Source organism: Mytilus edulis, chromosome 3 (assembly GCF_963676685.1).
Source record: "Mytilus edulis chromosome 3, xbMytEdul2.2, whole genome shotgun sequence".
Classification (NCBI taxonomy): Eukaryota; Metazoa; Mollusca; class Bivalvia; order Mytilida; family Mytilidae; genus Mytilus; species Mytilus edulis.
In genome coordinates this window covers 106,183,773-106,197,920 of record NC_092346.1, presented here as the reverse complement: position 1 = coordinate 106,197,920, position 14,148 = coordinate 106,183,773, and the positions used below count along the sequence as shown (strand labels likewise).

The 14,148-nt window shown below is 31.1% G+C and overlaps 1 protein-coding gene across 1 annotated transcript in view; it reads right to left on the bottom strand.

Annotated features, from left to right (window-relative positions):
- Window positions 1-13,499, bottom strand: part of LOC139518113 (receptor for retinol uptake stra6-like) — a 32,739-nt gene extending 19,240 nt beyond the window's left edge. The window contains exons 1-4 of the mRNA XM_071309782.1: window positions 13,431-13,499; window positions 4,356-4,432; window positions 1,527-1,602; window positions 675-760 (exon numbers count right to left, since the gene is read on the bottom strand). Coding sequence (XP_071165883.1) covers window positions 675-760; window positions 1,527-1,602; window positions 4,356-4,432 — 239 coding nt within the window. The 5' untranslated portion in view covers window positions 13,431-13,499. The remainder of the gene's footprint in view (window positions 1-674; window positions 761-1,526; window positions 1,603-4,355; window positions 4,433-13,430) is intronic.
- Between the last annotated feature and the right edge of the window lie 649 nt (window positions 13,500-14,148).

Below are 14,148 nucleotides of genomic sequence, written 5' to 3'. Positions count from 1 at the left end.
TTAACAATTGAACAATGTAATTCTATCTTATAATATTAATTTTGTTTGTATACATATTGATTTTGTTATCAGTTGATCAAAACCAAATTAATATTATTATCATATACAAAACATTCTACAATCTGTCAATACCTGTATTCTGGTATTGCACAAGGTCATGTGTTTTTCTTTCTGACCGTTAATGACGCCTTTACACTAAATCCATTGGATGGTGGATGTGTGTGGATTGATACTTAAGTCCTTGTTTCATGATTTTTGTATTTGTTATTATTGGCTTTGAACTACATGTAGCTGTCAGTAACTGCGAGTACATGTATGTCTGTTTTGTAGTAGGGATGTTTTAAATATCCTTCAACGTCCTATCTGTGCCTTTGTGGTATGAGGTTTACTCATGGTTAAAGGCCGTTTGGTGATTTTTTAACGTCTGTGTTATTTGTCTCTTGTGGAGAGTTGTCTAATTGGCAATCATATCACATCTTTTTTATTTTCATATTAATCAGGGCTTGACCATCATTTGTCTCAACATGTTACTTGCTATAGTAAACCCTGTTTTGACCAATACTTATCTAACTAATAAACTACTACAGTATACCTCGTCTGGACCAACATTTGTCTACCATATACTTACTACAGTATACCTTGTCTGGACCAAAATTTGTCTACCATATACTTACTACAATATACCAGGTCTTGACCAACATTTGTCTAACCATTTCGTTCGTCTTGTAATCATGAAGGACAAGAGTATGAACTCTAACACCTGAAGATATATTTTAACATCAGTCTCAGTCATTCAAAAATGATTGGAATGCCAAGTTTATGCAATGGAAACTATTTGATATAAGAAAATGATTGACAAAAATTTCCAATATTGAAAGAAAAGATTGCATCTTTCGCTTGACATGATAAAAGTCAATTCACTGTCATCAAAGATTCGGGTAAAGAAAAGTCACATCGCAGTCAAAGTTCAAAATGTTCCCTGCAATCAACAGGTACAGATTTTGTGATAAATGTCTCCTGTGTAATTGTATTAACCGTATATGATTATGTTGAATGGAGATTTTAAAATCAAAATCCATTCCATACAACTTGATAACTTTCTACACTTATATGATTCATTGTTTGTCATAGTTATTGGCTAACACTTGAAAAGCGTATGATGCAGGTATGATCACACGGGGTGATGCAGGTTAAGCAGAAGATGTTGTTATTTGCGATTCACGTTTGTCTGTTCATAGTCAGATTTATTAGATATCATAACATAAGTCGAGAATACTGTGTTTTTGTTTACATGTTGACTGTCAAAATATTTCAAAGAAACTATGAAAATAAAGTAGGTTTTCTCATATATGAATAACTTATCAATTATAAGAGAACAATGCCAATTCATCTCTGATAAAATAAATACTCTCAATTAGAACATTAGAACTAAGGTCATCGTACGCTGTACTTACCGATGGTATAACTATTAACTTATAAAATAAATACACTGAATTACAACGGAGGTCATTGTACGCTGTACTTACCGATGGTATTACCATTAACTGATAAAATAAATACTCTGAATCAGAACTAAGGTCATCATACGCTGCACAACCAGTACTGTAAATGAAATAAATGAAGGCAACTCTAGTATACCGCTGTTCCAAATTCATAAATCGATTGAGAAAAAAACAAACCCGGGCTACAAACTAAAACTGAGGTAAACACATCAACTATAAGAGGAAAACACGAAACAACAGAACAAGTGCAACAAAAAACAAACGACAGGCAACATATACATAGAAACAATTAAATATAAACAATGAACCCCGACGAAAACTCATAAAGAGGAAAGTCTATTATAAGTGATCAAAATCTTTATCAATAGTTTTCAAAATCTTTATCAATAGTTTTCAAAACCTTTATCAATAGTTATCAAAATAATCTAACTACTACACAACAGAAACACAACATTACAATGTAAAATGTGTTCAGATTGGTAATTAAGTGTAAATAATATTTCATTATATAACAAATACATCTCATACAAACCTTAAATATGATTAAGAAACATAAAAAAGCACATATATTTATCTGTGTTAATGAAAAAAATAGAATGAGCAATCCTAATATACATAATAAGTTAATATGACAATAACTGGGATCCAGCAGCTTAAACGGTATAAACATCACAAAAATATTGAACTCAGAGGAAAATCAATTCGGAGAGTCCATAATCACATGGCAAAATCAAATAACAAAACGCATCAACAACGAATGGACAAGAACTGTCATATTCCTGACTTAGTACAGGCATTTTCAAATGTAGAAAATGGTGGATTGATCCGGATTTCGACAATAAAAAGTAAAATCACAAAAATACTGAACTCAGAGGAAAATCCATTCGGAAAGTCCATAATCACATGGCTAAATCAAATAACAAAACGCATCAAGAACGAATGGACAAGAACTGTCATATTCCTGACTTAGTACATGCATTTTCAAATGTAGAAAATGGTGGATTGAACCTGGTTTTATAGCTAGCTAAACCTCTCACTTGTATGACAGTCGTATCACATTCCATTATATTGTCACCGATGCGTGAACAAAACAAACAGACATAATAGTTAAAATGTCAAAAATAGGGGTACAGAAGTCAACATTGTGTTATCATCTTAATCACTATAAACTAACAAATGTGACGAAGAAGCACAAAGAGGCATACATCAAATTGACATCCTCATTTTGATTATATTATACGATTTATTTGTCTATGTAAAATGCACCCATCAAGGAAGGAGGGTTATGAGTACTGGTGTAAAATTGCGCGTTTGAAATTCGCACAGGTAGACATGAAATAATTTTGTCGTTCAAAGTATGACGGGATGCATAAATACAGTCACGCAAAATAGATATAACAAAAACTGACTAAACAGTATAAAGTTATGATAAATAAATTAATAGTGTGGTTCAAAGTATGACGGGATACCTAAGTACAGAGTCACGTCAAATGTATATCACAAAAAAGTGGGTTAACGGAAAAAGTACTATTAATAAATAAAATAATTTGGTCATTCAAAGTATGACAAGATACATAGGTACAGAGTCACATCATAAAATAATTTTGTCGTTCAAAGTATGATGGGATACATAAGCACAGAGTTACGTCAAAAAGGATATCTCAAAAAAACAGACTTAACAGTAAAAGTAATATTAATAAAGACAAATAAAAATCACCACATTCAAACAACTATACAAATAAATCTAACAAATACGCAAATAAATAAGTTTTAATAGTAAAAATCAAAAAGGCAGATACAAAGGTGTTTGTTGTTGAAAGTTCACACCTTAAAAAGTATACACTTTCTCGATAAATTTGAAGTATGGTAAATATAAATACATGGATACAATTAACAGAAACAAGATGGTGAGAACACATACTTTCCGATGACATTACTTTAATTCATTTATTTTTGGCTCAGACACCGATGGGTTTTACAAGTCTGAAAAAAAAGCTGCAGTTCTGGCATTAACTTGTAACGTTCATTTTTGTATGAAGATTAGGGTGAGAATTCTAAATTGACAACACTTACATTTTAAATGGGATTTTATTCAAAGAGAGTCAAATGTGCTGGACTGATTCAATGGACTTATTTGTCACGTACTCGATGAAGTTACTGGTGAGCTTTAACCTGAATATTGGAAGATCCACTATTTCTTTAATATTTATCGTGTACTTGTCGATTGTGCCTTTGCCTCCCGCTATCAATTTGAAGACGTATTCCTGACTTTGCACAGCCAGTAAGTGTCGTGCAGCGATCAGTTCAGTACATTCTCTGAATCATGTTTTACGTGTGCACTATATACTACGGTCGCCTATGCGCTGTAACAATTCACCAATTTTTCCAAGTCTCAAATTATATACCAACTACTTCCTGTAACCATATTTTGATACACAGATATATTCGTGCTGTGATTCTATTAAACTAATTAATTAAATAATTACCTTTTCTTCTGATTTACGAGTTGACCATCAATAAAGAAACCTTTTTTAGACAGTGCATCATATTGATACTGTGTACTGGACTATTCCATTTACCTTGGACGATACCTTATATCTTATTGATACTGTGTACTGGACTATTCCATTTACCTTGGACGATACCTAATGTCTTATTCCTTCCAGTGTTTGTAGAACACCTAAACCCTATGTTGTTAAAACGTTTGAATGACAACCCAAACTTTCAACTACCGATAGAAATATTTAAAGGTTTTCCCACACCAACCTATCCGTTCCTGATTCTAAGTATTTTAAATCATAAGAATATTGCATCATAAGATGAATTATGAGACATCGGTTTAAAACTACTTACCTCGAATCCGTGTATGTTCCATCATAAGATGAATTCTGTGCAGAATTTAGAAGGATCTCAATTATTGAAAGGGACATCTACAACAAAGATAAGACAGTGATATTAAAGGAATACAAATGTTTCATATGTAGAGGGAGCTAAACTAGAATGTAAGTAAACTAAACAGAATGTATTTGCAAATTTTAAAAAGGAATTTCTAAAACTTTACGAAACACTAATAGATAAAGACGGCAAATGTGAAAACTTCCATAGCTTGTTTGCAAAAGAAATTTATAATACTTTATATTAATCAGTTGCATAATTTTGATAGCCAAATTATGATATATATTGTGCATTAACAAGTACTAAACTTACCACTGATATGCTATATACTAGTTAATGAGGCCAGGATAAGGTACTCGAACTTTATGTATCTCTAACAAATGTTAACGTCAAACAAAGTTATTTATCGTTTGAAAAAAATAATGATAAAAACTGTAAACATTTTAAGAAACAAAATCCGAAAAGGTACAATGATTATAATTTAGTACGTCAGACGCTCGTTTCGTCTACACAAGCTTAAGACTCATCAGTGACGCTTATATCAAAATATTTATAAAGCCCAACAAGTACAAAGTTGAAGAGCATTGAGGATCCAAAATTCCAAAAAGATGTGACAAATACGGCTAAGGTAATCTGTGTCTGAGATAAACCTGATACTGAAGGGCACGTCTTCATTTCCCTTCACAAGTAGAACCCGTAGGGTAAAACTATGATACTGAAGTCGTAATTTAAGAGGCTAGGAAATGATTACATTATAATAGTTACAATCAATGCAATAACTGGTGGTTTATAATATTTCATGCAACTGTCATACAAGTGGGAGGTTTAAGCTAGCTATAAAAGTATGTGAATTCCATCATTTAATCCTACATTCATGTATTTAGTTGTGATGTTGTTTTCGTAACTCTGATCGGATATTGTTAAATGACTTATTGTAGTTTTGTTCTATTTTATGTTCTATTCGTATGTTAAATTAAAGATAATTATTCAGCCAGTCATTTATACGATTTATACAGTTCGTTTCTGTGTGTATAACATTTTTACGTTGTGTTTCCGTTGTGTCGTTTGTTTTCTCCTATATTTGAGTGTGAATTCTTATTACTAAAAGACGTGTCACGGTACTTTTCTATCCCAAATTCAAGTATTTGGTTTTGATGTTATATTGGTTATTCTCATCGGATTTTGTCTAATGCTTACTCCGTTGCTGTGTGTGTTACATTTTAATGTTGTGTCGTTGTTCTCCTCTAATATTTAATGCGTTTCCCTCAGTTTTAGTTTGTTACCCCGATTTTGTTTTTTGTCCATAGATTGATGAGTTTTGAACAGCGGTATTCTACTGTTGCCTTTATTTAGTTAAAAAGCAATTACATGTACACGATTTATTTGTTTTACAGTTTGATTTAAAAGAAATACCGACATAATACAATTATCTAGTTACTTGCACAATTCTATATTTATATTCTTGTTATTGTTATAAAATACATCAAACAACATAATAACAAACTGATCTTGATTTATATCCAATTTAAAAAATTTTGCATGAAACGTTACTTTTGTGGCGTTCATACAGTCATGTGACGGACAGTTCTTGGTTCTGTAGTGCTGTTCTATGTTGTTTTACGTGTTCGTTGTTATTTATAGTTAGCAAGTCGAAATGTACTGTTTTCTACCTCAGGAATAGATTAACTTAGCTGTATTTGGGATAACTTTTAGGAATGTTCGGTTTTCAATGCTCTTCAACTTCGTACTTTATTTGGCCTTTAACACATTTTTTGATTCGAGCGTCACTAATGAGTTTTTTTGTAAATATAAAATTTTAATCCTGGTATTATATAGTTTATTAGTGTATGTCTATGTCCTGAATTTTCTTGCATTTATGTGTACTGTATTGCTGTCATGTAATGTTGTCATTTTGCTGGTAGATTTAACAATGCCATAAAGATGCGAGGCTTGTCTAGCTACAAAGTCAAGTTCAACTCTTCATTTTTTCTTCAAATGTCCTGTACTCGGAGATTTTTTTCGTTAAAATCAAATATGTTGTTACATACACGAGCGAATAGTACAAGTTTAGGTATATAAACAACATGCATAAGATGGTGTCAAGGGAACGTGACTATAAAATTTTTTTTTTTGTAATATATATTTTTATTATTTTCATATTATTTTCAAATCTCATCTACAAATAAAGATGCACAAACAAATTATTCTGCTATAAATCCTAAACATATATAATACTTGTTACAAATTATAAAATACAAAGTCAGTAACAGAATACAGAGTACATCTGCATTGAGCTCTATTTCTTAATAATATTATCAATGCTTGACCATTTTTCTTTTAATCTTATTGCTTTACTGGTAGAGCACAAGTTCATTAAGACCATGTCAACCCTATAATAATAGTTTAGCCATTCAATTGCTTCAGCAACAGATGGGACTGTAAATCTAACTCTACATAAATAAACATATCTCTTCAATATCAGAATACATGTATTAAGAATATCTTTAAATAGATGATGTTTAACACCCAAGATTATACTTGATAAGGTTGGGAGAAAGCTTACATTACATACATCTTCTAACTTTTGAAAAAAATTAAGCCAGAATGTTCGAACATAACTACATTCAAAAAAGAGGTGTATGTATGTTTCTTTAGTTTCGGTACAAAAAGTGCACAGTTCTGTTTCACTATATTTACACTTCATAAGTAAAGTATGTGTTCCTAGAATTCTATGGAGTAATCTGTATTGAAATGCCCTTAATGTGGGATCTTCAGTTATAATTAAAGGAAGACTAAAAAAATAATTCCATTCTTCGGCCACAATATCTATTCCCAATTTCATTTTCCATTTCTCTTGTATGCGTGATGGGGTTTCCTTTATTTTATCTAGAAAAAATTTATACAAATGTTTTGATACTTTATCAACTGTTTTTATGGCGGTAACAATTTTGTGACTGACAGTATTTAGTTTGATAAATACTTGAGAATGAATAACATTCTTCCATTCCTTTGGCAGCGCCAAGATTAGTCCATAGAAATCTAAGAAAGTTGTTTTTATATTATAATTTCTAATAAATTCATCATAATTGTAAAATTCTCCATTTTCCTTCATGAGATCATTTATGAAAAATACATTATTCTGTATCCAATTTTTATAAAAAGCTGTTTTTCCATCAATCATAATATTTTCATTTAAAAACAATGGTTGAGACAAGATATCACTTGGGGCTGTGGTCAGAGGTTCACACAATTAGGCCCATGATGAAATTACATTTTGCCAAAAAGGGTTAAATTCTTTTTTCAATTTCATTGAGTGCTGATTTTGATAAATGCCACATATTTTCACCACCATTAATTTCAAGGTGATCTGCCAATAGAACCTTCCATGAGGAATAATTTGTGGGGTCTAAAACTTTTTTAACCCAGGATAACTTAAGTGATTTTATAAATGATTCAATATGTGGCATTTTTACACCACCATCCTCGTAATTTGAAATCAGTATATTTCTTTTAATTTTGTCCCCTTTACCATCCCACACAAATCTGTATAGCATAGATTGTATCTGCTTTAATATATCTGGGGATGGATCTGGTAAAACAGTAAAACATTGAATTAGAATTGGTAGGGCGAGAGTTTTCACAACTACAATTTTCCCATATATAGTAATATTTCTGAATGACCAGTCACTTAAAAGATTTTTTACTTTTTGAATTTTTTCTAAATAATTATCAACACATATATCAGCTTTTGACAAACAATATTGAATGCCTAGGAGTTTGAAATTTCCTGAATGGTTCCATATTATTGTTTTATTTGTGTTTAGCTCCTCACCACAGCCCCTTTTTGCCCCAATCCATATAAAAAATTCAGAATTTTTAATCTTTATACCATTAATGTTGTTGTCATATTTTATTGATGCACTAAGCAGTTCCAAACATAAAATAAAAAGATAGGGAGACAATGGATCCCCTTGTCGTACCCCCCTCTCTATTACAAAAAAATCAGATAGATAGCCATTATTTTGAATGCAGCTTTTTGAATTGTAGTAAAGGGTTGTGAACCATTTCACTATTGTGTCCCCAAAACCTAGAAATTTCAAGGTTTCACATATAAAGTTCCACTCAAGAGAGTCGAAGGCTTTTTCAAAGTCCAACAAGACAAGCAAGCCAGGAATATCTTCGTCATCTACTTTTTTCAAGAGGTCATATATAAGTCTTGTACACTCACCAATATATCTGCCTTTCATAAAGCCAGTTTGAGTTTCACTAATCAGGTGATCAAGGACTTTTTTAATTCTATTTGCAATACATGTTGATACTATGTGAGCAGGATCTGCTTACCTTTCCGGAGCACCTGAGATCACCCCTAGTTTTTGGTGGATTCGTGTTGTTTATTCTTTAGTTTTCTATGTTGTGTCGTGTGTACTATTGTTTTTCTGTTTGTCTTTTTTATTTTTAGCCATGGCGTTGTCAGTTTGTTTTAGATTTATGAGTTTGACTGTCCCTTTGGTATCTTTCGTCCCTCTTTTATAGTCTACATTAAGTAGTGAAATAGGTCGCCAATTTTTTAGAAAATGTTTTGGTTTACCATCTTTGGGTAGACAGGTGATAACACCTTGTGTTTGTGAAATTGATAATTTACCTTCTTGAAATGCTTCTTTGAAAGAACGCAGTAGGAAAGGATTAATGTCGTGCCAATTTTTTTTTTTTATAAAACTCAGTTGTAAAACCATCCAGACCAGGAGATTTTCCATTTTTCATATTTTGTAATGCATTATGAATTTCTGATCTTTTTAGTCCCCCCTCTAAATTAATATTTTGTTCATCAGAGAGAATTTTGATAAATGGGTTTTCAAGAGAAAAGAAATTAGCTCGGTGTGTATTATTTATAAGTGTTTTCTTAGATGAATATAGATTCTCATAATATAACTTTTGTTCCGCACGAATTTTTGCTTGATCAGTGATAAATTCACCATTATCTAAAGTTAATTTTTGTATTACTTTGTCAATATAATTTCTTTTCTCTAGATTACAGAAATATTTTGTACTTCTCTCCCCTTCAATTTGCCATTTAGCTTTTGCTCTCATTATTGCCCCTTTTATTCTAGATTCTCTGAACGACCTTAACTGAAGTTCAATACGTGTAATTTCTTCCCTTTTATCATTGATATTTTCATTATTGTTCAAATTGTTCAATTGACTTTCTAGTTCTTGTTCTTTCCTACTGCGTTCTTTCTTTTTAAAAGATGAATAAGAAATTGTTTTCCTCGTATCATCAGTTTTAGAGTTTCCCAAAACAGTTGGTCGGAAATGGAAAATTCTATTTCTTCCCTATTTTTAGAATCAACTATTTTATATTGATCAATACAATCAGCAATACGAGTTTTAGTATTAGTAATAAATTCTTTGTCGTATAATAAAGCATTGTTAAATTTCCACGTCCCTTTGCCTTTTTCATTTGTATTAAATTGAATGGACAGAGATATGGGTGAGTGATCAGACCTATATGCAACACCAATATCACACGAGGTTATCAGTGGTTGAAAATCAGATGAGACAAGGAAGTAGTCCAGTCTTGCCTGCTTCTTGTTAGGTCCTCTCCAGGAAACCCTCTTTTTTTCTGGGTATAATTCCCTATAAACATCAACCAGATCTATTTCTGACATCATTTCATTAACCTTTTTTTGAGCTTTAGGATTATTTTTATGCAAATAGTTTAAAGTATCCATATCATAATTTTGTGGTAAATTCCAATCACCCCCCACTATTACTGAAGTATTACCAAAATTTTCAATATCTCTTTGGAGTATTTCATAAAAAACTGGTTTGTCCTCATTGGGTCCATATACCACTGCTATTGTCATTCTATGATTGAAAATTTTTATATCTAGAATTGCATAGTTCCCGTTTTGATCCACTTTCTGTCCAAAAATTTCAAACGAAAAAGTGCTTCTCAACAAGATAGCCACGCCAACAAGATAGCCACGCCGACTATCAAAAAATGAATAAATAACAATTGGAAATAATAAATCATCTCTTCCATCGTAAATTTGGATAACAAGCTGTCAGTTTAAGATAAAGATATCAAGATCAAGGAAAGGACAGTGTTCATTGTTACTATTAGCTTTATTTAAATTAGTTCAGTAGTATAAACTTCTTAAGTGTTTATACTGTGAGCCAATTCATCATCCAAATATATAAAATTGTTATTGAGGGGGCTCACGGGTATGAATCATTTTTTTTTTCTAGTATAGAATTTCGCTATTTTTTCTATAAATAAAATCTATCTTGTACCTAATAGAAAAATATAATAAAAATATTGGATCACCGTTCATTTAAGCTCACAATCGCCTTCGAAAGAAGCATATATTTTTGTTAAGGTACTTTTGTTCTGTTGAACTAATAGGAGAAAAAAGGTAATATCGAAATAAAAAAAGAACTAAATTACAGTAATCGCTAAATTTTACAATAGCTTAGTTTAAGTACAGCCTATTTAAAACAATAAAAAATATAGGTCACCGATGAGTTAAAAAAAGATATTTCAATTTTAATGCAAAAATATGGCATTTTTTATCAAGGGAGATAATTTGGAGCTTTTTCAATGATATAAACATTTTAAAAGTCATCTGGGGCCAAAATGAATGATTTTTTTGGTTATTTTTTGTACCCTATTATAAAGTAACAACTAATAGTGTAATAAATAAAATTTGCAATGAAAAAAAATAAAATGTTAAAATCTTGTCTGAATTTTTTGTACTCTCGAGCCTCATTCAATGTTTGTACCAGATGTTGTTTCGATGGTTTTTTCTTGATTTTAATAATGAATTGCTACTTATAACAATACAGAACAGGTCCGCAATAAGTGGTGCACAGTTAGTTCCCATCGGAATTTCGATAATTTGAAAATGTATGGAATCTCTATGGCGAACAAAAATGTTATCTAGGAAAGATTTGTTACTAAATAATGACCTTAAAGTTTGAAGATATATTCGCATTTTAAATATCCGCTTAATTAGATATTTGTAAGGTGTTTTGTGCAGCTTTGGAAGCCAGTACATAATTAAATCTTTTATTGTATCTGGCATCTTAAAGTTTATGTTTGTTACCAATGTCATTTTCAGAAAATGAAAACATTCTCAATTTTTCAGTTGGAATGTCGGTGAATTCATGATTTCGTTTTGCAGAATATCAATTTAAAATTTACGACGAACAATAATAATCTGACTTATAAACTTATCTACCGAGACAAAAACCAATTCCATGGCAAGTTCTTTAAGCTTATGTGTGATTCGAGAAATAGGGTTATTATGGTTGTTTTTAGGAGTAAAATGTTCTTTAAAATGGTTAATAGTTAATATCAACTATGTTCATTATTAAATAATAATAAAAAAAAGAATCAAAGAACTATTGTCAGCTTTTCTGTTTTATCCATTTCGTGCAGTGACTACAGAGTAAGTCGTGAACGATGTTACGACACCTAATAATTAATAACTAATGGGGGCGATATTTAGGAATGAGTTCAACTCTCAGTCAGGGACGATGTTTAAACGGTCTCCTGTTATAGTCTTCTTTGTAGAAATTCATATTCTATAATAGTTTCTCATCACAATCAAAGTCAGGAGCCTCTAGTTCTGTGGTTGTCATTTGTTGCTGTGTTACATATTTGGTTTTCGTTCATTTTTTTGTTCATAAATTATGCCGTTAGTTTTCTCGCTTGAATTAATTTACATTTGTCATTTCGGGTCCTTTTATTTCTGACTATGCGGTATGGGCTTTGCTTATTGTTGAAAGTCGTACGGTGGTTTATAGTTGTTATTTTTTGTGAAGAGTCGTCTCATTGGCAATCTTCTTTCTCGTATAAAAAATATCGAAACAGCAGTTAAATACAATAGTTCATTTGCTTCAAATCACATTCACGTATATTTCAGTTGTGGTAATAGAAAACTAAATGTCATTCATACACGTGCGAGAAATATGTGCAGGTCTTTAAATTCAGATTTACATCGTGTTAATATTAAATTCACTCCCGCATTCAGCTGTGGCCACCCTGTTGAGGATAGTATACACTATTTTTCACTATTACTAGTTATCACAACGAAACAAGAGAAATACTGTTTTCAAAATTTGAAAGATATGCTATATCCAATTGAGCTTTTATTGACTGGTGACGGTGATCCTTCTTTTCAACAAAACAAATAAATTTTTGAGTCTGTACAACCATAAATCAGAATAACTCAAAGATATAAAACAATCGATTAACTTTCCAAATTTCTGTATTCCTCCTCTTCTCTCCAGTTCAGTTTTTCAGTATTATTCCTTATCATATTGTATTTTTTGGTTTTATTTAGTTTGTAGTATGTATTACATGCATTCCTACTATGTTTTTTCGTCATTATCTAATGTACTTTGTGTTTATATTTATACAGGACGAGGACGTCACTAATGTTGTTATAACTTGTGTCCAATCACTGTTGCTACTTTTGCAAATAAAATATGTTCAAATTAAATACGTATTAAGAAATGATTTATGTAAATGATAACGATACAATGTGGGATAATAGGGCGTATTGGATCTAGGCTCAATTTCAATTTCATAGTTGGGCACCAGGTTCAAATTATTTTACTCCGGGTGCTTACTTAACAGTGCTCAGGAGACAGGAATCATCGGGTAGGAATCACTTTTCAGATACATACAAAAGCACATGGCTTCAAAGGAACTGTGCCATTATACCTTAGTATCGTTTACTAGTTTTCCTTGTTGTATGCCACGATGACAACCCATACTGTCATAACTATTGCTATGAAATGATCGTGAATCAGAGTTGATTTGTGTGTCTCATAAAGGTTTACTACTCCGATTTATTTCGTGATGTTTGTGTCACATAGCGGTAGTCAACTTATGTTTTTATTCTTAATTGAAAAGATCAGAGAATGAATAGAAATCAAAAGATAATGATTGTATAATCAAAGATATTCAGATCAAACGAGAAAAATATCATCATAAATATCAAAAATCAACAAATAACGACCTACCTTTTATCAAACGTCACTCACACTTTTATATACCTGGCCTCGTATTGAATTATTTTGAAATTTTTAATGTTTGTTAATCATACTAGAAATGCAAACAAAACTGTATAATTATTATTTGCTATTTAAAGAGCGTATACACATAATATTACAATGTACACAATAATAACAATGATCGTACAAGATAAACATAAAGCACAAATATTAAATTTAACAATCAACATATTTTCTGATTATAAATGAATGATAAAATAAAAAAAAATAAAAATTATCTCACTTTTTAAATGTAATCGCTTATTACTTACATGGAAACTGTGTTATTATTTTTTGTACAAACGGCTTTCATTATCAAGCACAACGGTTGAAACTCGAGCTGAACTACTTCTTTGACTATTTACCCCTTTTAGTACGTATTTTAGCAACAATAAAATGCATACCTGAAACAGATTTCACGACACAAACATACATTATAACGCGAAAGTATCATACTTTACTTTTATGCTTTTATTTCTACATATTAACATACCAAAAAGTGCACTGGTTATTTTTTTTTAGACTAAGTGACTAGCTTAATGTTGTTTTCCGATATATAGATTTAATAAAAAAAACATATGTTGTATTCTTAAAATTGGACCACTGTCTAATATTACTTCTAAACTTAAATTTGACTGTAGTAGCAGTTTTAAATGTGTTTTGTCATGGTGGATCCTTGTAATGCCCC